General features: G+C 40.8%; 1 protein-coding gene across 6 annotated transcripts in view; it reads left to right on the top strand.

The window, feature by feature from the left end:
* Positions 1 to 27,474, top strand: part of plxnb1b (plexin b1b) — a 101,206-nt gene that overhangs the window by 47,724 nt on the left and 26,008 nt on the right. For 4 of the 6 annotated variants that reach the window (XM_020086469.2, XM_069513707.1, XM_020086471.2 and 1 more), the window contains exons 3-7: positions 9,866 to 9,954; positions 14,094 to 15,264; positions 22,671 to 22,853; positions 26,598 to 26,726; positions 27,010 to 27,110. In XM_020086469.2, coding sequence (XP_019942028.2) covers positions 14,104 to 15,264; positions 22,671 to 22,853; positions 26,598 to 26,726; positions 27,010 to 27,110 — 1,574 coding nt within the window. In that variant the 5' untranslated portion in view covers positions 9,866 to 9,954; positions 14,094 to 14,103. The remainder of the gene's footprint in view (positions 1 to 9,865; positions 9,955 to 14,093; positions 15,265 to 22,670; positions 22,854 to 26,597; positions 26,727 to 27,009; positions 27,111 to 27,474) is intronic. The other 2 variants (XM_069513699.1, XM_020086472.2) reach the window with 1 other exon arrangement.

The following is a 27,474-nucleotide window of genomic DNA, read 5'->3' as shown; positions in this document are numbered from 1 at the left end:
GTCACCCTCACCCCATAATCCTTCATTACTGTAAAAGTTTCAAATAACCATGGTATTGATTTGAAGTGATATCGCCCAGCTCTATGATGATACCATTCACAGGGGCACAGTGCAGAAACTGATATCGTTGACATATAACATTACTTTAAATGACATTTTTCACAGCAGCCATTTTGGCATGGCTTTGTTGCTTAACACAGGTGTTACTGATCATATTAATATCGGATCACTACATAAATAGAAGAGAACATTCATTAATGTGATAGGAGTTACACGTGTTTACCTTTTATATCATGCCAAAATGGCTGCTGTGAAAAATCACCATCATGTTCAGCTCTATCCCATTTGCTTAAATTATTCTTGGTGTGTCTCGAACTTTACTGGAGTCCACCTCTGAATTGATTGGACATGGTTTAGAATGACTTGTTTACATGTTTATATATAGGTTCAAGACACATCAAGATAAAAAAGCAAACCAGATGCAGCTGAGTGCAGTCTGTTTCACAGTAAATCATCTGCATAGAGATTCAATGAGATATTTCTGTTAGATTTTATTTAAATTCAAAAGAAATGTGCCAAATATTCTAAAAACATATTTTCACTTATTTTGTGGAGTTCAGACAGAATCACCAAAAATGTCCAAAATGTGAATTTGTCAGCAGTCTGCCTGTCAGCCTGTTCATGTTTGCTGCCTGAAGGCCACAGCGTGCCGAGCACAGAGCTTGTCAAATCAGCGTTAGTCTTCATATAACGATCTCTGTCATTTTGTTGTATGACATGATGAATGCCCTAGAGGCTGTCAGAAAACACGCCGTGTTATCTCCAGTTCTACAATTCATTGTAACGCAGCCACCACAGCACATAAAACAGCTCATGGAGGAAGTGAGATGGAGCCAGGATCCTATGACAGCTGACTTTCTGCCTTTGAGTGTGGCCACATGAGAAACACTTTGTCTCAGATAACACATGTAACAACACTTACTGAGACCTGTCGTAAAGCTGCCAGTGTCATTTAAAAGTCTAAATGGTGGTTTCATTTGTGACTATTCAGAAACACAGTGCCAGTGAATATGAACAGAAAAATACACCAGCGACCCCATGAATAATTTAGCCAGACATTGTTGTGCTCATACTTTTATCAATTAAGCATCACAACTATAGACTATAAAGATAGTCTTCCTGACAGCCCCCAAAAAGTGAAGCCTAAGTGTCTCAATTTTCACAAAGATGGTTGTTTCATGTCATACGTATCACACTGATGTTTGACCAAGTGACAACATTTTCCGTTAAGTTTGTTTTTAACTCTAATTTAATTTGATATTAAAACAGGGTGAAAACATAACGAATGACAACTGAGAATTACTCGATTGGTTAAGAGCGTGTACCGAACAAACCTCGCACCGGCGGCTCCGCCCCCCCGATCGCAACCCTGCTGACCACAATGTCATCCATGTGTTCTCTGTATTTCAGCAGTACACTGAGACAGCTAGAGCTCCGTTCTCCAGCAGCATGTCTGCCCATTACTGTTGTTCATCGAGCTGATGAGATTGAGACGACAGAAAGAACTAGCTTTTTTCCTTCCTACTTTTCCTCTCCGTCTGAGCAGTTTCTGCATTCCTTCAGTGAATGTGTGCATACTTCTCTCCACCATAATCAGCATGTGAAAACATAAGGTGTAATTTGCCTGAAAGCATTGTCCCCACACAGGCTCTCCTCAGAGCGCTAAAATAAAAATAAAAATTACCTTGAACTGTCCGAGTGTTTGCTTGCTGGCCTCTTTTCTGATTTAGGTGTTTTCATCTGCTCGAGTGGGAGTGATTTTTGCATGTTGCCAGAGAAGGGTTAAATAATTCACATTATGTGAGGCTCATTGTTGTAGATGTTTACAGATTCTCACGACTGAAGGAAAAACTTTACTCCTCTTGGTGTTGAAGCAGCTTTAAAAGGAAAATGGAAAACAAGATAAGAACTGCAGTGCAGCTTATCAGCCAACCAGCCCTCGATGTCTACTCTAAACACAGCCTGTGTGTGCAAGATGGCCGACAGTGTGGAAACTCACTGGGCCCAAACAATGCCTGCAGTCACACGATCGTGTCCATAACTGTCCCAGGATCTGCTGCGGGTAGGGCCAGAGCTGCTGGGACAGAGCAGACCAGTGTCGAAGGTTGTGTTTGGGTAATTTGCCTCAGGATAACTGCAGCTTCGGCTGGAACAGCAGAACTATTCACTGCCTTTGCTTCACTAAATCTTAACTCTGAGCCCGAGTGCTGTGGGCTTCAGGTGCAATATGTTCAGTGCCTCCTGCTGGAGGTGAAGTAATGGTTTATTGCATCTCTTCTCTTTACCCCCCCCCCCCCCTTTTGATTTTGAACTATAACGTCAAAGCCACATTTCTCCACCTCCGTCTAATAATCCTCTCCTATGGTCAAGTGTCTCTTCCTGCTGTCTGCTGTGGACATGTTTGAAGTCTCAGACCTGTTGAAGCTCTCAGAAGCTTATGTTAAATGCAGTGTTCAACAGCAGTCTCAGTTTGCTAAGTTGGTAATGATAGTATGTGTTTTTGTGGATCTCTGTGTGTGTCTCCACCCCTATTTTATTTTGTGTCAGTGTGAATGTCCCATAGGACAGCTGTCACACAAAGTGACTGCCCTAAACAATGGAATTATACACTAGGAGACAGAAAACACACTCAAACAGTCCAATTTAATTTACTCCAACTACTGTGGTGTGAAAGTCATGCTACTCGCTGCACCTGCATCTATAACTACATCAGCACATTATGCACACATGATATTCGCCTATCACAAAACAATCAACGTAACATTTTGTGGCCTGAGAGAATTGAGCATTTGCTTTATTTATAGCAAAGTTTAACGTGAACTGTTTGCAGTTGTGGCCATGACCGATCAGTATATGCTTTCGGTGATAAACACTGAGAAAATAAATCAGACTGCACATTTAACCAGAGAATATCTGTTTTGAAGTGGGTTTTATAATCTTCCACAATAATCTTTTTTACTTCCATCTGATTTTCAGATTGATTAAAATAGCGAGTGTTGTAAATGTGTTTGTACGTTTCTGGAAGCGGGGAAACACTCCAAGTGTGTACTTTTCATGAAATGGTAACTTGGTTTAAGTAGGGCCACAATTTCTGCTCAGGAACGCATGCTCCTCTAACAGTTTACCATTGCTTCACTGTTATCACACTGAGCCTAGCGAAGGGCATATCATGCAGTATAGGATCATCTCGTGTATGAACATGAAATTCTAAGCTTTGAAATGAACGCTTTACTTATTTACCAGTGTTTTTTATACCGAAGTGATATAAATTAAATTTTCAAAGTGACTGACAATTTATCCGACCACATCAATAGTTGGTGGTATGACAGTGTGAACATCTACACACTTGGAATCATTTAACTCTAATCTTCTTTATTTAATTCAGTACTGAAAAAATAAAGCATTTGGTGATAAATTTGCCTTTTTAATATCACAACATTCACAACTGTGTTGCATTTCTTTTTAGTGAAGTGTTCGGAGAAGAGTGTGGGAAAAAGGAGGACATACAGGACAGGTACTGGCAGTGTGCTGTGTACATGTTTTGCTCTGTAGTGCGTTTTGTCTGAACTTGCCTCATCTCTCTTTGTTTCCCCGTTCCACTGTAATATCTATGAAGACGCCAACAACAGTTTGTCTCAACGCCAAATAACATCCATGTGTGAGATATGGCTCACCCTGGAGCATTATTGTGGCTCTGCTTGAGTGCATTCAGAAGTTATTGCTTGTGCCACTGACTTGTGTGGTGCCAGCCGCACCTGTCTGCGTCTGAGTTACGACCTTGATAAACTCGACAGACTTTTATAGTTTCCTGTCTGGCAGCTGTGGCTGTTGGTTTATGATAGCTCCAGTGACTCCCTACCTGCTCTCATTTATGCCCCTTAAAATCAAATTCCACCACAGACCTTCCCCTTCATCATGTTGACATGACTTGAGGGACTATTGTAGTGTGATTGGAGTTGTTGCTCATTTCTTTTCTGTCTGATTTTCTCCCTCTTCTTTGTTTGTTTGACACAATATTTTGACACTACTGCCAAAAAAGAGAAGGCATTGAATTTTAGTATACGTGTATCAATTGTCAACTTTAAACAGTTTTGGTTTTCATCGTGTTTTACCTATCCTATAGTTGGTAGAAATATTTAGTTTTAATTTATAATGTTGGCGTTCCTGAGCTGGAGTATGTCTCACTAAATCTCAGCAGCCTTGCAAAATGTGGTTATTGCCTTACATTTACTGACTGAGTCAGAGGTCTGTGGTGTCATTCTTTACTGTTTTCAATGGAACTCTGTCATGAGTATGATGTTAGTCATAATTGAGATAGAAGTCTCTTTCATTAAGTCAAGATGAAAAAAAACCCTGTCACAGTTGACATGAAAAGCGTAAAATGCAAATAGGGGCCTCACACCATGCATGTATTGTCCTGTGGCTGACATCATATTTGACCTGAGCCATGCAGATACATGAAGAGGAAAGAGGAAACGCTTGCACACGTTTGGTCAAAGCCATTGAGACTTGGATATCCATCCTCCCTTGTATCCAGGCCTCCCCCAGGGTGATTTCTGTGGGGCCATAAAGTTTAACAACCATGGGAACTTCCTTTATCCACCCAGCTTCTGCAGCAACAAGTGTCTCTCTCCTGACCACTGAAACATGCCCAGAACAGCCCTCTGTCATATTGAGCAACTTCAACCCTTAAAAGGGCCCGATTGTGATAACCAGGGAACTTTCATGTCTTAATTTCTGGAAGGACATTTTCCGGAAGAGAGCGCAGGGCGATGATTCCTCTCCTCCCCCTCACCCCCTGTCTCTGTAAAGTTCATCAGCCGTGGAGGAATGTGTTCTTTTAGATGGACTGCAATTGTTGGGAGTTTCTCTGCAAATAACATCTTGGCAGCCAGCCAGCCGGTCTGTCCAGCTCTTGTGCCGGCAGGTAGACTGCTGAGGCTAAGTTTTGTTTTGAAACAGTACAGTAAAGAAAGAGAATCTGATGTATTAAAAAGCAAGAGATTAGAAACATGAATAGTTTAGGTGCTTATGTGTCAGCAGTCTGGTTTGGTTTCATTTTGTCATACAGAAATGGCGTTCTCACACTTTATATTGAATAGCTGTGCAGGTCCAGGGTGCAGCCACATCTTTGTCAGCAATTTTTCAAGATACAGCACGCTAAGTGAGATGGCTCATGAATCTGTTAATAATAGTCACTAAAGAGCTTAAAGCAGAGTGGAAAAACTGTTAACGTCAGCTTGCAAGTCATCGTTGAGGTTATTGAAACTTCTGACATATAAATGAGCAAATTTATTACCATAACTGTATGGTTGATTGTGCAGATTAAAAGTGATTGTACACATCCTGTTTCAGTTGTTAATGATCTACAATACAATTTGATGTACTGTTAATCATATAATACAAAATGTGTTAAACATCAGTCACAGTTTCTGTAAGAATTGTGAACACCCATAGTGCTACATAAAATTGCTATGTTATTGTATTATTGTTATATAGTGGCATCACAAGGTTAGCAATATGGAAAGAATACAATGCATGAATGCTTCCAATGCTGATACGGCCTTAATGCAACATACAGATTCTTCTTTGTATTAACTTGGTCAAATTTTGATTTAAATTTGGGTTTGTTTTCAGTTTCAGGGTCAGATTTGGATTAATTTGAAAAGTAAAACTGTTTCAGATAAAACACCCGCACATACAGCTCAGTCCACTTCATAACTGCTCTGAGGCAGTTGTATTCAAGGGAGAACTAGTTTACAAGAGACCTCATTTGTTCACCTTGTTGTTGTGTCTACTTGTGCATGTTTGATTGTTTATGCTCACAATCATGTTACTAATTAGAAACTAGCTTTGTTTCCTCTCCCAGTCTATCTGAAAATGACTGGGGGTATTATGGGTAGGCACCGTAATTAATTGCCACCTCATCCTCCTCTTCTCTCTCTCTGATTCTCTCTCTCTCCCTGGCTTATCATCATTAGTCACATTCCATCAGTTCTCAGTGAGCACTGAGGCCTGCAAGTACTTGTTTGCGTCGATCTCACCCCCGTCTTCCCCTCTCACCATTGTCTTCCTGTAACCCGGTTTCTGTCCGCTTATGTCCCTATGCCAGTCTTTTCACTGCAGTTATGGTCTGGCCCCCCTCTCTGCTGTTGTCCCTTTTGGTCTCTTCCAGAATGTAGGATAGCTGAATTGAAAATAAATGAAAGGCTGGACTCAATGTAGCGTATGATGGCTCAATTGAATGTGCCTCTCAGGAATGCGACGTTGTGTCGTGTAGTCTTTTGGCTGCAGTGTCAGTCCACTCCCTTTATGGTGGACTGAGGATGGTAGACTTTGGTTTGTCCTATAGGAATTCCATCCTTCTACTCCTGTCCATCCGCTACAGGCCCCAAAACTAACTGTCATCTGAACAAGTCTCGGAACAACTCAGGAATGTATGATCTCTGAACCACCATCAACATCACGCAGATGTTCTATTATTCTGACAACAGATAAAGTTGTACTTTTATCCAGATTGGCTGCTTAAGTCAAATGTCATCCTGTTCCGGGTTCAAAGCTTTGTGAAAACCATCCTCCCATAATCCTTAATTTTTGCATGGCCATACTTTTTCAGTGTTATAAAATAGCTGTCCATTCATGAGGAATGGAGAATGCACGTGCATCACCGTGATAGATTGAATGAATTATATGGGAACTGCTGATGTTAACGGTTTTAAGTTAAATTCAGACGTCTGTTTTACCAAGACTAATGTTTTTTCGGCACTTCAGATTCTGGTTATGGTTATACCAAAAACTGCACTGTGTTCTGAAATGCATTAGGGAGGTTTAATGTGGTGTGATGCTTATATAAATGAAATTCTATCCAGGAGGGCCACTTCTTTAGATGCCAAAACATTGCACAACAGTTAATATAATATTAAGGAAGGGTATTACAAGTTATCAATGTGGTAATAAGTAATTGGGAAATGAAGAGTGGAATTTCTCTGTTTTGGCAATCCTACCCCTGAAACTATTCACTATGCCAACACAGTTTTTATTGTCTTCTTTCCTGTATCTTTAGTTTTCTTGGAATATCTGCTGCATATTCCATCACATGAATCAAGGTACTGTTTCCGTAGACTAAGCTGGAACAAAGTGGATTCCATTACCTAAAAGTAAAGGAACATTTATATAAAGCAATTATAGGCACACATTTCCTCATCTCACCGAAAGAAAAAAACATCCACTTGGAGGTAAAATGTGATTCAGGAATTAAATCAGGAGTACATTGTCTTTTTCTCATGTTACTTCAAACTCTGAATGAAGTTGAACCTGATTCAATTATTTAGTGCAGGAAGAGGGAGACCTGGAGTGATGGCAACCAAGTTTTTTTTAATGCATTTTTCACATAATTTAGAATTTCGATAGACGAGGATCTACTCTGTTATTCTCAGATAAGAGTGACAGCCTGCAAATTGTGACCGTTATTGGAAAAGACAACCCTGTGCTCAAATTGGACAATGTTACCCAAAATGCATTATTATATACCTAGCTGGCAGAGACCGTTGGCTGGTGGAGTAAAGGGGAAGCACTGTGTTTGTTGAGGTAAATTCCTGGACATTCTGAACAGTAATTTGTGTCTCTGCTCCTTCAGGGTCTGAGCTGGTTTCTCAGGATTATCTGCACAGAGCTGTAAAGCTCTTTCCACCAGAGAATCGTGACATGCTGACTACAGAGTTCACGCTGTGCAGCAGCAGAGCTGTAGCTTTTAACCAAGTTATGGAAACTTACTCGCCCCACCTCCAAAGGAGAAGTGTGTGTTTTAGTTTAAGCAGGATTTGTGCTATGTCTGAACTGTCTGAACGTCAGCTGTTGGAATAATGTGAGAAACTTCCTGCCCCCATACGCATCTGACCTTTGGAGGGGGGTGACTGTGTCGACCATTTTCTGCAACTTTCTAAAATTGAAGAGTATATACTCAATTCACACTGTGCCAGTGGCGCAGAGATGAAATAGGAGCCAGGTGTTGTAGTTGTTATATTTTTTTACATGCTATTTGTGGCACTTTTCATAGGCTACGTCCATAGGACTGTTTTTGGTTAAAAATGGGATTTTCGGCAACAAAAATTATCTCGGTACACATGTGCATTTAGGTTGAGTATCAGTTTTAATCCCGTTCAGAATAGCACACCTGAAAACGCACATCATGTGACCACTCACGTACACTGGGCATGTGTGTGCCAGTGTGCACAGGGACTTGAATAATAGCTCATCTCCTCCGAATGTAAACAGCTGAATCATTGTAAAATTGTACACAACAGCTATTAGCAAAGACAACAGGGTCAGCAGCACTTGTTTTTGATTACCATTGTGTTCTACACTGGTTGAGAATGTTTACTTCTTCGTTTCCATACATCTTATCTTCTGCCCATCCAGACTACAACGCAGCCCCGCAAGTTTCCAAACTAATGTAGGGCCAGCAGCGTTCCAAATTTCTCACTTTGTGGATTGCATGCATATACATCAGAGCTGATGTATTTTCAAAAGAAAACGTAGTAGTGTGGATGGAACCATAGAAACAACCCAAGTGTGACACTGTGAATTACTTCCTAGAGATACGGTTAAAAAGTAATGCACCATTATCCATGTTTTATCATATCACACACTCACGCACCTATCTATCACATCTAACTTTTTAGTTTGTGGCTTTTTGGAACAGCTTAAGACACATGATTCCCAACTAGGTTGGATAGCATGCCTAAATAGTTAGTTCTCTATATTTCACTATATTTCAATTTGATTGTATCAGGTTTAGTCACTGAGATATCAGTCAGCTGGCGTGACCTCTATAAATGCTTTGAAGTGTAGTATCAGATATTATACTGTATATAGATAACACATTTTGTAATTATTATGCTCTAAAAATTTAAGTTCTGTTTTCATTCTTTCCATTTTTGGCCTCTCGCCAGGACTTTACCCTCATTCTCACAAAGAGGAGATTTCCACGAACAAAGTAAGCTTTCTAATGCTCTTAGTGTGGCAGGAAAGTGGTGCGTGTGTGAGTGCATGAACGCTCACTGGGTGAGATTTGGTCTGCTCAGTGGAGTGAATAGTGTCTTTTTCAGTCTGTCTGTCTTTTTCCCAACCTCGCTTTTGAATAAGCACACTGGAGATCTGCCTGAACTCGAAAGAACTAATCCTGCTTCTGTGTCAGTGATGGGAGACGAGGAGGAGAGGTGGATAGAAGAGTGAGATAGTAAGCGGAAAGTTGAGGGATATACTCTATATGGAGTGAAAAACAGAATTGAGTGTAATTAGCAGTTATAATTAGAGGAAACATCACAGTATTTCACAAACTAAGAAAAAACTGAAGAGTCGGCAGCAAAAACAAAGGAGCTCTACGGCTCTCAAGGTTCTTTTTCAACACAGCAACTTGTTTTTCTGGCAGGGACTCTGAAACCAAAGGTTTTTGTACCTTTTATCCTGGCATTGAAGGCGGGTTGTATACTGGGACAGTATGTGGGACACTGAAAGCCCTCTTGGGCTACTCAACTTGGTTTATTCTGAGGATTTTTTTTACTGACAGGAATTACAATGGGAATGAGCTTCCCATGACTTTTCGCGAATTGCAGGGATGCCAAAAAATACAAGGAGTTTGAATGTTAGAGTCTGTGTTTGCAGTAAACACACAGGCATGTGATTGGCCCACAATAATCTTCTTTAGGACGAGGTTTGCCATCTTTGCATTTTCTGCCCTAACTTTTACTGGGTGTCTATACGAGCAGAGTAAACTCATGTGTCTTCTCTCTCCCTTGTGTTACAGGTTGTGTCCAGAGGGATGTGTTTTTAAACCCATGCTGCTGGGAGGTCAAGAGGTGACATGCCTCTGTAAAACACCACTGGAAACAAATGGTGAGGAGGAGATTATTTATTGTGCTGAAGGAGCCCTCCTTAGACGGTTTAAATAAATGAATGCCACTTAATATAGTTGCAGACTTTACAAGTGAAAAACCTAAATATTTTCTTTTTTAACAATTGTTTTATCTGCGTAGTTTTTTATCAACATGGTTCATCTTCAGAAAAAAATGATCAGTTCATGAAATGATGAAGATGAAAATTTGAACGCATTTGTGGAACTATTTGAGCCGAGATTACACCACATGACTTGTTGTCTAGTGATAAGAAGTTTTTAATTCATTTCAGCACACTGCATGTGCCTTCAGTACCTCACCCCATCTTGCACTCTGATTGGCTATAGTTGTCGCTGACTCCAACTAGATTTCCAGTAAGTTTGAAATCAGATGAGTCTTGACGTGTCCGTGAGCCTCTCTAATCTTGGAAGTCTTTGAAGAGTTCACACATAGTGATAACTGAGTGCTGATCGAGTGCCGATCAGGAAAACTAGTCTGCGACTGACAACTGACATAATTGTGTAGTATGAATTAGGCTCTAGTGCAACAGAGTTAGATGTGAAATCACTTTGCCCTATGTACTGTTTAGTGGAGAATAGGAACTGTATGTTCACTGAGCACCTAATTGGGAACATCTGGACACCTGTTTACTCATGCAGTTATCCGATCAGTTAGTCATGCAAATTTGAAATACATAAAATCCTGCACATGCAGGTCAGCAGCTAATGTTAACATCAAACATTAGAATGAAGAAAAAAATAGGGGTTTCAGTGACTGAAATTGGGCAGTTTGACTATTTCTGAAGCTGCAGATTTTCTGGAATTGTTATGTGCAATAGCCTCTGGAGTGTCGTCAGAGAGGTGCAAAAGTAAACATAAAAACATCCAATGTGTAGCAATTAATCCAAAATTGACATGCAGTGAGCGGACAGAAAGCCTATGGTAACTAATGTGGGAAGCAGAAAGGCATCTAAGAATGCAATGTTACAGGCTGCGGTGTAAAAGGGAGAGCTGGCAAGGAGGGACTGATGCTGACACTGTAAATACATCACGCCTCTGATTCTGCATCCTATCTAAAATTACACTCTGGGGGGTGTTATGCTTACTTTGTTTGGTTTATCGTAAAAAAAGAAAGGCAACATAATGAGGGTGAATGCTGCAGGATGTTTGTTTGAAAGGGGCTGAAGACTTGATTTTTCTGAGGCTGTAGATGGTAGGGTCAGAATTTGTCCAAGAAACCAACCTGCCTTGTGAGAACAGTCCAGGCTGAATGTGGTGATATGGAGCTTGCTGATATGACATGTTTGGCTTGAATAGCTTATAGTTAAGGAGACATATTCAGTACACATTGTAATGTCAGGTGTGAACAGATGAACTTAGAGCTGTTTACTTGTGATCAGATCTCCCAGGTTCCTCTTCAGCACTGTAGCCAGGCTGACAGAAAGTCACACCTCTACTGACCCATCTATCCCTCTAACCCTGAGAGGCAACGATTTCATGAACTTTTTCACAAATAAAATTATAACCATTTCTCTTTTAATGATCTTCCTGAACTGACCTTATTAGTTTCATCATGTAAACCAGCAACTTGTCTATAAGACTCTGTCCCAACTAGACTGTTTAAGGAAGTTTCCCCCTGATTGAGAGTTCCATATTAAATCAGATTAATATGTCTTTGTTGACCGGCTACGTACCACAAGCTTTTACGGTAGCTGTTATTAAACCTCTGCTTCAAAAGCCCACTCTTGATCCAGAGGTTTAGCTAATTATAGACCCATATCAAGGCCTTGAGACAATGTATATTATGATTTGTATCGCTATACAAATACAATTGAATTGAATTAAATATCAAACCTGCCCTTCATTTCCAAATTCCTAGAAAAAGCTGTTGCTAACCAGCTGTGTGATTACTTAGATAGTAACGGTTCGTTGGAAAACTTACAGTCAGGATTTAGAATCCATCACAGCACAGAAACAGCACTATTAAAAGTCACTAATGACCTTTTCATGGCATCAGATCATGGACTTGTCTCTGTGCTCGTCCTGTTGGATCTTAGTGCAGCATTTGACACCATAGATCATAAGATCCTGTTACAGAGACTAGAACAACATGTAGGGATCAGAGGAACGGCACTAGACTGGTTTAAATCATATTTATCAGATAGATTTCAATTTGCTAACATCAACAATGACCCCTCCATGCACATGGAAGGTAGTCATGGGGTTCCACAAGGTTCTGTCCTTGGACCGATACTCTTCACCTTATTTATGCTCCCCTTAGGCAACATCATCAGAAAGCACCACATACTCTTCCATTGTTACGCAGATGACACCCAGCTGTACATTTCTCTGAAGCATGATGAATCTAATCACTTAGTTCAACTTCAGGAATGTCTCAAGAACATCAGGGCCTGGATGACCCAAAACTTCCTACTTCTAAATTCAGACAAAACTGAGGTTGTTGTAATCGGCCCTAAACATCTTAGAGAATCACTGTCTGAACAGATAGTTACCTTGGATGGTGTCAGTTTGGCCTCCAGCTCCACTGTGAGGAACTTTGGAGTTATGTTTTACCAGGACATGTCATTTAACAAACACATAAAACAAGTCTCTAGGACAGCTTTCTTCCACCTGCACAGTATTAAGGAAATTAGAAACATCCTGTCTCAGAAGGATGCTGAAAAACTAGTCCATGCATTTGCACTAGGTTACTGTAATTCCTTATTATCAGGATGTCCCAGGAAGTCTGTGCAAAGCCTCCAGTTGGTCCAAAATGCTGCAGCCCGAGTGCTGACAGGAACTAGAAGGGGAGATCATATTACTCCTGTCTAAGCTTCTCTACATTGGCTCCCTGTAAAATTCAAGACCCTGCTCCTCACATTTAAAGCCCCTTCATATATCAAAGACCTGATAACCCCGTATTATCCAAATAGATCACTCCGTTCACAAAATACAGGCTCTCTTGTGGTTCTAAGAGTCTGTAAGAGTAGAACAGGAGGTAGAGCATTCAGCTACCAGGCTCCTCTCCTGTGGAACCAGCTCCCACTCTGGGTTCTATGGTCAGAAACCATCTCTACATTTAAAGTTAAACTTAAAACGTTCCTTTATTATGCCTATAGTTAATTCTGGATCAGGTGAGTCCTGATCCATCCCTTAGTTATGCTGCTATAGGTCTAGACTGCTGGGGGAACTCCCATCATCCACTGAGCACTTCTCCACTTCTCTTTGTCTCTCTGCCCCCCCCCACATTCATTCATTTATTTTAATACATGTCAATGACTGTTTATTTTTTCTCCTATAGTCCCTCTCTCTCTTTTTCTCTCTCATATCTCGGACTCCAGAACTGCACAACCTTTAATATTATTGTTAACAACAATACTTTTAATTATTTTTATATGAATTGTGGCTGTAATATGAACCCATGTTAATCAATAACTTCATTACACTGTTATTGTTTACATTTTAACTAGTCAGAGCTGATACCTGATGGTGCTCAAGTGTTCCTGGTATCCCTCGCCTCTCTCTCTCCCCTCCTCCCCACTATTGCTCTCTCTTCTCTCCCCTCTTTTCCACCCATCTCTTCTCTCCTCCTCTTTTTCTTTGCTCACCCTAACCGGTCAAGGCAGATGACTGTCAACATTGAGTCTGGTTCTAGAGGTTTCTCTCTATTAATCAGGGAGTTTTTCTCTCCACAGTCTCCAAAGTGCTGCTCATTGTGGGAACTGTTTGGTTTCTCCATATAAATGCGATTTTAAGGTCTTGACCTTCTATGTAAAGTGCCTTGAGATAATGTATATTATGATTTGGTGCTATACAAATAAGATAAAATTGAATTGAATTGATGTTAACACTGGGTCTGAGCAGGGCAAATGAAACAAAGACCTACAAAAGTAGCTGTATGATCACAACATTAGCCTGCTAGTTTTTCTGCAATTGTTGGAACAAAACACGTTGATCAAGTCCATAGATGTAATAGAGGCTTACTTTTAAGCACTGAAGTTCAAAAACAAACTGTATCCATAAGTGTGTCTGCAATAAAATGTGTGATCATAAGAGGATCCATGTTTTAAAGCGTTTGTATAGATGAAGGAATGAATGGAGACATTGTTTGTAACAACTTTTCTTGTCGTCTTTCCCTCAGCTCTGCTGCCATGCCTCCGGGGATGGTGCGTGGTCTTTCAGTGTTAGCAGTCCGGGCACTGTTGTCTCTCCTGCTGCCAGCCATTGGCTGGCCCTTGGTCTCATTACCCAGTGGCATTGTCCAAGGATCAGACTCCTCCCCCTCAAGTCTTTATCCCACCTTTATCCGGAATAACACCGTGTTTGAACACTTGGCCCTGCATCCTAACCCCACCATTGGTCGTGTCTATATTGGCGCTCGAGATCACTTGTTCCAGTTGAATCGATTCCTCCAACCTGAACTCCAGGATGACACTGGACCTGTCACAGACAGTCGGGAGTGTTTACCTCCTGTTACTAAAAGTAACTGCCCTCAGGCTCGGACCACCAATAACCACAACAAGCTCCTGTTGGTTGATCCTTACTCCATGGAACTGATCACCTGTGGGAGTGTCAACCAGGGAATATGTCAGAAACGTAACCTGGATTCTGTGGATGAAGTACTATTCTCCACCACGAGGCCAGTGGATACCCAATATGTAGCAGCTAACCACCCCAACGTTAGTACTGTTGGGCTTGTTGTAAGGTCAAATCCTGCCAGGCAGCCAGTTCTGTTTGTGGGCCGGGGTTATACCAGCAGCCATCCACCTATTTCCACAAGAAACCTAGCCCAGGAACCCATCTTTTCTTATGAGGAGACTGCTAAATTGGCTGTGGCTGGCCGTCTCTCAGAATATGACCATCATTTTGTGGCCTCGTTTGCCCACCGTCAGCATGTATACTTCCTCTTCTACAGACGGGACCTCAAATCTCAATCACGTGAATACCGCACCTATGTCTCTCGAGTATGTTTGGACGACCAGTCCTATTACTCCTATGTAGAAGTACCTTTGACGTGCCGTTCCAGGCCAGGAAAAAGTTACAACTTGCTACAAGCTGTTCAGCTCGGGCTCTCCAAGGATGACGCTGCTAATCAAAGCTCTGACATTCTTCTTGGTGTCTTCTCCACTCATTTGGCTTCATCAACTCGGCTCAGTGAAGACTCTGCCCTCTGCATGTTTAATCTAGAAGATGTGGACCGCAGGATTAACTCCACCAGAGACCTGTGCTACACACAGATGGGTAAAGAAGCAGGAGTGGAGGCAGCCTATATTGAGTATGAAGTCAAGTCCAACTGTGCCAACCTGCCAGAGGTGAGCTCATCAGAATCTGAATTACTTAATTAATCATGAGGTTAAATTTGTTTATTTCTGTATTAGTTTTAATGAATTTAAGTACAAACTCTTTTCCCTAATCCAACGATGTTGTGGACTTGACATTGATTGGGGAAAAGAATTGATGTTACAGTGACTTCAGATTTGGTGATGTTGTTACTGTTAAGATTGTTGTTTTTATATAATCTATGATTTTTCCATCTCATCATAAATGTATTCAATGAGGTCTGAGCAAACATAGCCACACTGAATATATGGCAGTTGTGCAAAATCACACTTCTGCTCTTTCCCCCAAAGGTTAAGACTTTATTTCATACAGCTCTAAAACAGTTTAATAATGTTAGTGGAGGTGGGCTTTATTTTAGACTGGGTCACCCACCTCCACCGCTAAAACAAAGTAAATTGCTATAGAAAACCCTGGATTACCCATTCAGGATTATCCCTCCAGCACGATCTGCTAGTTTCTAGAGCAGGTTCCTAAATATTGATGATTCGAATGGTCAAGGAGACCCTGAGTCAGATCTCATTTTGTCATTGGAGTAACACACTTTTTATTTGTAGCTGCGTCATTGTACACAGACATAGGCAACTCTTAGACTGATATGACAGGTTATAAACTTTTAGTCTAGTCCCAAAATGACCTGACTATCAAAGTAATTGAAATGGAAATGGGGTGATGAAGTGCAACTTTCAAAAACCCTCCTCTCCTGTCGTCCACTATGATTGACTCCCTCGACTCTCTGTGTTGTGCTATTATCTAAGAACAGCCACATGACCTGGACACACAGTTTTTATTTATTATGACTATGAGGAAATCTGATGTTATCACAGACAAGAAATAGAGGGTAAAATAAGACTTGATATGCAAGCTGTTTAACTATTTAGTTCATTGCCCTGCCCTGAATCAGTTGACCAGTTGGTTAATTTAAAATATTTTCTGCTTGGTTTGGCTTCTTTTCACACAGAGAAAAATCTAGCTGAACCAAATGTACTAATGAGCAAAGTTTCAAACCCTGTGAAAATGTTTTGCTTTTTGGTCAGATATGTCAGGGGCGGGAGCAAGAAAGTAAGGACAGGAATATGTTCTTTTGTCCTTGAATAGAGCATTTAAAGATATAGCATATATTGCTCTACAATTTATCCTGGAGCAACAGCAACTGCTGCCAAAGTTTGCCTGACCTGTTGCATCCGAGAATGCAAAGCGCACCTGGCTACAGAAGCTGTTTAGGTCAACTTTTCCCAGTAAATCTTATCTAGGTCAGATCACGTTCTCCCCACCACCGAGTTCATTTAGTACTAAAGGGTCTGTATGAGTTGTCTGTGTTTACACCTGACGAAACAAATCGCATCAGAGTCTGATTTAACCAGACTAAAAGGTGAAGGTGTGAAAAAACCCTCAAGCTCTTTCCGACATGACCTGCAGATGAAGTCCGGGCAATTGTGTCTGGACTCTACCCGCAGTTTGCTTTTCACATATGCACAAAACAGCGGGAGATTTTCTGCATTGACATGTTCACGACAATTTTCAGTGGAGAGTTGGTGCAGACACCAGTGTCAGCTCTTATCACCACAGACGTTTTTGACATCTTCGTCTCTATGGAGTCTTTTTCCTATCTTTAATCAAGAGCGTGGTCTTTCAGTTCAAGCGCATGACTTGTTGAATTTATGTTCAGATTGTGCATTTCTTTTCATCAAAACCCTGCCCTTGCACTAAAATAGCTCCTGTTTGCACTTAAATTTGCTCTGATTCCGCTTTTGTGTGTTGGGGACTTTTGATGGGGTTGATACACAAAAAAATTCAAGAGCAGATGATTCACGAGCGCACAGAAAGCAGCCAGAGTGATGGTGCGTGGTCTTTCAGTGGAGGGCAGGAAATCCGTGCGAGCAACAATATATCTGAGTGCAAGCACACAGTTTGAGCAGAAGCAGAGCAAATTATGGTGCAAACAGAAGCTATTTTAGTGCAAGGGCAGGGTTTTGATGAGAAGTAATACACATTCTGAACATAAATTCAACAAGTCATGCACTTGAACTGAAAGACCATGCTCTTGCTTAAAGAGAAAGAAAAAAACTCTAACCAGGCAGAGAAAGATAATCTAGAGGCTCTCACTCGGACATTTGCGTTCACACATGCACCTTCCCTGGAGAAGTGCGGAGGTCAGTGCATCTGAAAACTTAAGTTTAAATGTTTAATAAAAACTGACAACTCATAGTTGTCATCATTGTAGTGAATATAAATAGCCGTAGAGTTGAATATTTAAAAATAGTAGTGTCGCAGACTATTAGAAATAATTCTCACAAAAAAATAAAAAATAAACTGAACAAACTACTCTTACCTCTCTCAATAACTAACACTGACAGAGACTTGATGTCCGTATTAAAGTGACAGAAATGTGCACGTTATTGGTAATGGTATTGTTGCAAAGGATCATTATCGTCATTTTTATCATATTATTACTATTATAACTTACTTTCTTGAATTTGTCACTGTGTACAACTGTTAATGATTGAGTCTGCAGACACATGATGCAGCACAACAGCATGTTGTGGTTTTAAGAGAGCAGTCAACACTGAATGCTTCAGTTTACATTCCTGACAAACAAATGAACAGGTTCAACAAACAAACCGTGACTTTTTTCCAACATTCTCAAGTCTCAACATAAAAATGAACTTGGTTTGTATCTGTTTCCTCCTTTCGTTGTGTTTTTTTCCCCCTGCATCTTCATCAAGTTTTGTTCAGCACTCTCATAAGTCACAAGTCCTTTTAGAAGGATGTTAAATCTCGAGAGTGCAGTCACTCTGAATGAAAGCTGTTGCTAACGTTGGTTGATGCTGGACAGTATTTACCTTGAGTTTTTCAAAGCACGGTAATCAAACACGATTTTAAAAAGAATTCAAATTTGAAACTGGTATACCAACTGTCAAAGAATTTCACCATGGTCGACTGTGAAAGTGCAACAGTTTCACCCGTAAAAGCTCCTTTACTTTCTTCAGCGAAACCACACAGTAGTGAACACCATGAGCCAGACTGCAGTTACACTGCTCCACTCCCACGTGTCGGTGTGTGTAATTGGATGTTTTTGCCGCAGGGTGTTATTGAAAAGCTAAGAACAACCTCTCACAGAAGTGACATCTGTGACCACATATTTCATATTTTCTTTCTCTGAATGATAGCCTTCACATAGAGTGATGGCAGAAGCACAGTCCTTTTTTTTTTTTTTTTTTTTAAATTAGTCTTTTTTTTAAGTGAAGACTGCTGAATAAAAGGTTTCATCTGAAAAAGCAGTTGCTGTACTCCTGAAGCTGTCTATGTCTGTCCCCTTCAAGCAAAGTGACCTCTGGATCAGAGAGGATGAAATTTAATTTGACATTTTCGTAACAGACAAATGCAATTCTGTGGAGGAGGGATTGAATTAGATATCAGATTGGCCCTCTCACAAGACCAACGCTAGTGATCCTTATTTTATGTCTTGTGTTCATGTTTCATGGTGTCTATGCCACGCAAGAATTACATTTGCATTAGTGGGCTAGTTTGACATCCTATATTATCACCTCCTCTTGAGACAAGGACGTCGAGCAGCACTGACCCCTCAACCTGTGCAGCCATGTACAGCAGATTGGCTCAAAGGGAGACGGTAGTGCGGGCGGTGTAATTTAATAGGATTTCTGGTCAGGGAGCGATCGATCAGCTGCATTAGCCGCACTTAGTGAGGTGGGGCTGAGGGTAATGTTTAACAAGGCCTGACAGGGATGGATTAAGACACACCAGGCAGAGAGAAGGCTCTGAAGTAGGAAGGAAGAAGAGATTAAGGGATACAGATGCACAGTGGAGCGGAAAACATGTGGAGTGGGAAAAGAAGGGAAAGACCAATATGTGTCTGAAAGTAAAGGTAAATTAACTAAAGCCAGGGTCCAAGTGCGTTGTTTTAACATAGGTTAAACATCTTTTTATTCACAAGTCATCCTGCACCTCAATGAGTTTGAAAAGGGAGAATTATTAGGGCAGACTCTGAGCGGCTCGTCCACTAACCGGACATTCATCAGTTTAATCCCAGTCCCCCACATTCTGTGTGCTGAAGTATCTGAAGATACTGAGCCCCAAAGTGCCCCTGACGGCTGTGCCAAAAGTGTATGAGTGATGTATAATAAACAAAGTGCTGCACATAGATGCAATGAATTAGTGAGTGTTAATGGGTGAATGATAACACTTGTGTGGTCACCAAGACTAGAAAAGTGTTTTATAAATACAGACCATTCACCATCCTGTGCTTTGAGCACCCAGTGAACAGCAGTGCAGGTCAAAGGATAGAGCAGGGTAGTGATGTAGTGAAGCTCTGGATTTGAACCTAGAACCCTCTAGTCCCCAATCAGCACTAGACTATAAAAGTCAAGAGATGGATTCCATGATTGACTGCTTTCAGTCATGCAAGTGTTGTCACATATTGCAATTTGTGTTGCAAAAACTCTTCTGGTGATTTCTGCCATTTGTTTTTAAATTTGAATGTTAAATTGCTTAAATGTTTCAAATCTTACAATTCAGACCCATTGATCAAAAAACTTATTTCACATGCCAGCTGACAGGGTTGGTCAAAGATATAAATATGTGATTCCAAATACTGTAAGTGTATTAAAATACAGCAGCCACACCATGTATCACAATACACTACTGTATTTTTTGTATATAAAAAATACTTTTCCCACGGAGCATGAAATCATATTGGAAACTATGTTATATATGTATATATATATATATATATATATCTATATATATATATATATATATATATATATATATATATATATCTATATATATATATATATATATATATATATATATATATATATCTCAGCCTATTTGATCTATCCCCTCAGCAGTTTACTCACTCAGTTGATTAAGTGGACCATTTTTGAGAGTAACAGTTTACAAGGCATGCCATAAATCTGACATTCAACCAGTTAACTGATAGTTCACGTCAAATAGTTTGACCTACTGTACCTGTTTGCTAATGAAGGGCCTATCTGGCACCAGCAACACTGACGACGATGACAAACAAGTCATTCATAAGCAGACGACTTATAGCACCTTTATCCATAGCAACTAGTTTCTAAGAAATTAATGAATCATTTAATTGCGCAATCTTGTCCAATAGCAGAGTCATTTGAGAAGAAAAAACAGCCCCACTAAGTTACACACTTAGTCTTAGAGGGAGGTTTTCTGCTCAGACGCGTTCACACCAGCAACAAATATCGTTGTTATAGCACCACCATGAGGTCAGCTGTACCACATTTTTTTTGTTTGAGTGATCTAATAATAGGGACTAATAATGATAATGGTAATCCTCACAATTCCGAGAGGATTCCGGCACCTGCAGTGATTGTACCCTGAAAAGGGGAAATCAAAGTGAACCATATGGTGCAGAGCAAAACAATGATGAGACATCTGGGGCTGAAAAGAGATTTACAGTCTGATTAAGATGTCAAATCTCAATTGGATCCCTGTACACAGACAAATCAGCCTCCCACCCTATTCAGTCCTTGCTCAGACAATCCATCTGCACCAGGGATGGGCTCTCACGCATGGTCTAATCCTTGGTGAGTGACCAGGATTCAGGATTCCTACCAAACAAGAACGTCCGAAATGCAACTTTAACAATCTTTCCTGCTTATATTACTCCCTGGTGGTTATTACTGCTTTGGATATTTATGTCCAAAAATGCACATGATTGCAGTCTGCACAGCTCTGTGTAGTTACAGAGTAATCACAGACTCCCATCAGCCGGTCCATTCAGTGACACGCCAGCCTTTGTGCATCCGAAACATGTTCCTAGACTGGACGTCATGACTTCATAACTATTTCAGTGTGCATAATGTAGTTTGAGGCTATTCTTAGCATGCAGTCATCCCTGCTCCTTTTCCTCTAATGGTTAGGTTCTCATGATGTGGACAAAACAGGCTGTCCAAACTATCTGTCACTCCACGTGGCTTAATCAATGCTGACTATATATAGCTGTTAGGACACCGCTTAACTATGTTATTACAGGCAAGTTAGTTTTGAGCTGTGGTGAGATCAGAAAAAAGAATTTGGCCTCTTATCCATTTATATTGTATGTGCCTCAGAACTTTCTATCAAAGGTTCCCTGTGTTCTGCTCAGGAGCTTTTATGTCTCATTTGTTTGTCTTATGCAAATGTACTTGGATGATACAGTCCTACAAATGGTGTCACAGTATTCTGCACGTCAGAGTCCTGCACAGGTCCAATTTTGCAAACCCACAAAGCTCTGTACCCGATCTGTTACCTGCTATTATGGACTTGGAGATAATACAGCATTAACATAGGACCTGTGATCCAACCCGTCACCTGTTTAGACACACATGCTACGTACACAGTCACTCATATCAAATTGGTTATGGCCTCCATGCCCTCCTGTTATGGTGGTTGAGTTGTGTTCTTAGAAAAGTATCTGGGAATTCTCACAGCACCTGAGCTTCTGTTGCTGTCAGTGGGTTTTCTCAGTGACAGTGTGCTAGTGGATATCAAAAGCTAATACATTGTGGCAAGCAGCAGCTCTTTACAAGCAGCAAAGCCACTAAGGATGTATTCACCATCGCTATTTTAGTCTGTCAGTTGTCGGATGTGCTAGCTAGTTTACTTTGGGCAGTGACAGTTATCTGAGTGGAGTTAAAGGGGTCAAAGGTGGTGTCATAGACTGTCACAATAAAATAAATCTTTGCAGGTGATTCTGTAGTATTTCTAAATGTTATAAATACTGTCATTTTAATTTCTGATTTTTGATTAGCTGCCCATATTTGTTTAAATTTTACCCATGCCTGTACCGTGAATTCATATATATTTCCCCCCTTTACTCAACTTACAACTTGGTGGTTACCTGCCGGGTACCTGACCTGGTGCAGGACGCAGCTACCGGCGATGGTAACACAAGAAATCCTGCCAACCAATAAAGGCAGGAAGAAGACCACATGCGAGATAACAAAAAAGGGTTCAAAATACCATAGACATCTGCTTTATAAACGTTTTAATAGGAAGGAAATGAGCTTGCAGGTTTATTGCCTCTACTTCCTATTGGTAAGATTATGAATGATGAAGCAATGACCCTTCTATCAAACGTCTTTGTGGAAAAAATAATATGCCTGGAAGAAAAACCAACAGCCCTCCCCTCTGCAAAACCGTGGAAACAAAAACAAAATGTCTATAAGCTTTAAATCGCAGCGCGTTGGAGTTTGTTCCCAACCCCTAGCCCCTCCACAATAAATCTTGCTGGGATTTCACAATCCTCCACAGCACTGCTGTTATTTATTTTGGTGTCTGCCTGACTTGTTCAGAAACTAATGACAAATCACTTGTTCTCATGTTCCCCCACTATTAGAACACGCTGGACGCCTACCCCTGCGGCTCTGACCACACCCCTAGCCCAATGGCCAGTCGAATCGCAGTGGAGGCCGAAACCATATTGGACAGTCCATCTGCCCGTCTCACTGCTGTGTCAGTCAGCGTAAGGGTGGGACATACCATCGCCTTCCTGGGAGACTCCAAAGGGAATCTGCATAAGGTAACAGTGCCAGAGATTTTAATGCATGCAAAGACAAAGAGGAATTGTCATTAACGCTTGATTTAGGTAACATAGTATTTCTCATACCTTGCAGTACTTCTTGCTACACATACGCAGTTTTAGGCAGTTCATCCAGCAGACATCCAGTCCAGTTCTTTTCTCTGTTCACTGCCAGATGCTTTCATGTTATTGTTAAAAGAATGCAAGAGAAAATGCAGACTGTCCCTTTGTACTAATTTATTCATCATCTGGTAAATTATGCTAAGATAGATCTTCAAAAACATCAGTGTGTCGCATGTACTGTTATGTCAAATACTCATGACTAATTCATACATTCAGAGTAGAACTTTTGTAAGTTAACCAATTAACAATAGTACCACCAGAGCGACCTCCAGAGCGACCTCCAGAGAGCGCTGGTTTTCTGACAAAGTTAAAATGGAGCTGAAATAGCTCTTAAATTACATTGTTATTGGACTTCATGGTAATTCAAAAATATTTTTGAACCTAAAATTTTGTGAGTCTCGACTGAAGCGACAGGTTCACCAGACTGTCAGTTTGATTTCCAAGATGTCGTGGTTGAGTCACAGAGGGGTTAAGTAAGGCAGCATCTTTGTGGGTTCAGGGTCAGGGTGACAGAAATGTTCTGCTATTGATAAACTGAGAAAAGTAAAGAAGATAATAATCACAACCCTAAACATGTCAGATGAGCATGTGTGTGTTTGTAAGGATATAAGTGGTACAGAGAAGTAGTACATTAACATTTTCTTCATTTAAATTTTTACTCTGCATTTTTATCAACTATCTCAATAAGTTCATCATTTTAGTCTTACAGTCAGTTCTTGAAGTTTATCAGCTGGAAGCATGAAACAGGGCAAGCATAAGGATCAGTATCTATGTCCCAAAGTGCAGTAGCTTGATGATTTGGTCAGAGCATTCCAAAACAACAGGTCTTTGGTGTGTTCCCAGTATGGAGTGGTTAGTACCCTCTAAAAGTGTCCAAAGAGGGACGACCAGTCAACCAGCAACAGTGACCTTGGGCGACCAAGGCTCATAGATTCTTGTGGGAAAGAAGGCAGGGCCTTATGGTCCAATCCCACAGAAGGGCTGGCAGAAACTGCTGGAAAACCTTGAATGCTGCCCATGATGAAGCTGTAAGAACACAGTGTTAGGCAGCTTGCTGAGTATGAGGCTGTGTAATTGCAGACCGGTCAGAGTGCCAATTGCTGACCCCCGTCGAAAGCACCGTGTGGGTGCATTGTGTAATTGCGCCCCAATCATTCGGCATCGTGTATTGTTTACTTTAAATATGTGTTATTACTGTATTTTTCCACATTAGTTTAAAAATAGTTTTCATCCACTCTAACATATGAAGCTCCTGCTGTGTCTCCTCTTCCTTTCCTTTTTGAAATGAAGAATTTCATGTAGCCACTTGTGTCTGTCTCTGCTGCGTCTCAGTCAGTGGAGTTACATGCAGCCAAAGAACCAAATTTCTGATCGTATAAGACAGAGTTTGTTTTTTTAAAACACCTTAGTCCGATCTACATCGGTAAAAAAAAAAGGACTATAACGTACATCTCAAAATCGGAAAAGAACACCTAGATAAGTTGTTCATTGTCGGCATTCTAACGTCATGTATACTCAGCCATAGTATCTATATCGATTCTTGCATTCTGCGCATGCTCGAGAATTTCCGCCGGGGATTTCACCTGGAGGTGGAAGGAGACGGCTCTGGTAATAAATAGTAATGTTGTTGCCGATAAAGGTCAAACGACACCATGGCTTCAATGAAATCAACAACTCACATCTGGACGGACGAGGAGACCCGGTTCGAAAATGTTGAGATCATCCGGAAGTGGCTCTACAACCACTTGTTGAAAGGGCTACAGCGCCATATAGCGTAGCGGAGTCAGCCATGCACCGGCCATTTATTCGATTCTCTGAACGGCATATATACTCAGACAAGTGACAGCGGTCCGTTCAGTGACAAAATCGGTATATGGCTTAATCATATCAAGCCATCCCATGTTTACGTACTCAGTGTTTAGCTTTAGTCTGAATGGACATTCTGGACAGTTTGTCTGTAAGAAATCCGTGGGATCAAAGAGAGAGGAGTGTTGGTCTGAATAGCTGACCCCAAACCCTCCCAAACCTGGAGGATTGGATTAGCTCAGCATCAGGGAGACATCCCGGCCTGAATCGCCATATCAAATTCTTCACACCCTCCAACTCTTGCTACTGTACTCACACACCCAATATCACATCCAACCAAAGGGGATACTGGGAACTGGCTCTTCCTCCTGACCTACGCTTGATTTTTTTGGATGATGGCTGTCTTTGTTCCATCAGAGTTATCCTACCAGGAGAACATCTCACTCATGAGGTCAGAGGAAATTATGCAGATCTTTCTGATGACATACAATCTCAGTAGATTCCATAATAGCTATTTTATTGGCTTAAAAGTTCAAAACTGCCTGTGGAGCATTTGACCATTAGTGGCACTGTGGGTCCGTTTGATGTTACTACTTATACACAATGATGCAGGTGATTTTTACACATTCCTGCCAATGTTGGACACTATTCTAATGATTTGAGGTTTTCTGTATTTCATCGAGATATTCAGCAATGCTCTAGCAACAAGAGACTGGTTGCATTTAATCGCACATTCAATCAATCATACAATCAACAATGCAGGTTTAAAAATGTAAAAGTAAATCTTTAAATCTACCTACCTACTAATTCCAGAAATCTCTGTCTGTCTGACAGTGGTTAGCATATCTCAAAAACCTTAATCTTATCGATGAATATAGTGCTATGTTGAGTTTGGTTTGATGTGGACACACAATACATTCAATATCAATCAAGTTTGAAAAAACAGGCGAGCAGCGCTCTGTAGCAGCAGCGACTGGGAATCATCAATAAGTGACTTTGTCGATCAATTCAATAAGCACCTTCACGTCAACTGATTCTCCAGTTTGGGGTTCTCCGTACTTAATTGGTCTTGGAAGATCAGGTCAACAACTCTTTGTGCTGCACTGGTGGCTTCAGGGTTCTGTGGACTGAGCCCAGCAGCTGGTTTTACTTGACACAGCTTTCTAGTTTTAGAGAGAAGGCTGCAACCAGCATTACCACAGTCCAGGCACACAGCCTACAGAGATTTTGGAGGCAAAAGGTCAAGGTTGTTGTGACCACACACCCCACAATTGTGCTTGTTTACTTTGGGTACTCAAGATTTCACATTCTAGTTGTGACAAAGTTTCATACAAATGCCTAATATCATAATACGATCCAAAAGCTTAAAGGTCAATTTCCCTGTTCCATCATACATTTCAGCAAAAACACTTTTTTGGGGCTTTAATGCTATAACTTGAGAACAGCAGGGAAAATTGTGACCGTACTTCTGGCTACTTGACTGGTTGGTGTAGGCAAGCAACCACAAAAGAGTTAGTCTAGATACTGTATAAGAAACCATTCACTCTTGTCCTCAGAAATTAGTGACAAAACAATCATAATTTAAGGCCTACTTACATTTTTTGAACGGTCATAAAATGCTTGATAGCATTGTCAAATAAAATGTATATAATTGCCAGTGTGGATGCATATTTTGACATATGCCATAGTGAGGTTATAAAATGTGTTAAATAGGATTTTTTAAAGCAATTCACATTTTCAGTTGCCGCACAGTTTGTATTTATTTTCTTGTGAATTGATAATCATCCTAACATTGATTTTTGTGCATTTGCTCAGGTGTTCTTGGGGCCAAATGGTGAAGTGGAGGAGTACTCTGTCATCTCCATTCAGCAGAATGCAGCCATCAGCTCAGACCTCATCCTTGACCAGAAAGAGGAACATCTCTTCATCATGACCCATAACATGGTACTTCTACACACAGAGATACAACATACAGCAACTGGAGTCACATTTTATGGTTTTCCTGCTCTGTAGTAATAAAGCTATAGAGAAATAATGAAGACTTTCTGCCCTAATTCTCCTCTTTCACTGAGGCCATCTGTAGTTGCAATTATTCTAATGACCATATTTTCAATTTGTATTGTTCCACTGAAAAAAGTGGGCCACCTATGCTTTGTAATCAGATTTTCGGGGGTCTTAGTGTAGATGTCCTGCACGACTGAACATGATTGTGTTGTCCTGGTTCCAGCTGCAGAAAAGGCCGGTGGCTGAATGCCAGCAGCACCCAGACTGCAACTCCTGCCTGCTGGCCCATGACCCCTACTGTGGCTGGTGTGTCCTGGAGGGAAGGTGAGATAAACACCAGCTTTTAACCCCCGCCCTGTATATAACCTTATCTAGCTAAATAGAATCAAATCAAATCAACAAATTAATATGTGACTGATTTCATAATTCTCACGATACAAATGTCAAGATAAAATCTGAAACTTGTTGCAAAAGTCACCAAATCTCATGTAACCATAAATAAGTGATCACATAAAGAGCTACTAAAGAGCTTTAAATAGTTACATTCTCTCGCTCTGAGTGACAGATGCAGTGTGCGGTCTGTAGACTCAGCACCAGCTTCATTTCTGGATGGTAGGAGGAAGTGGAGACGTATCGTCCATCTTTTTGTACATGGTTCACACAAATACTGGCTACAATAAGCCACTGT

Source organism: Paralichthys olivaceus, chromosome 2 (assembly GCF_024713975.1).
Source record: "Paralichthys olivaceus isolate ysfri-2021 chromosome 2, ASM2471397v2, whole genome shotgun sequence".
In the NCBI taxonomy this organism is placed as follows: domain Eukaryota; kingdom Metazoa; phylum Chordata; class Actinopteri; order Pleuronectiformes; family Paralichthyidae; genus Paralichthys; species Paralichthys olivaceus.
This window is presented reverse-complemented; position numbering and strand designations above follow the sequence as displayed.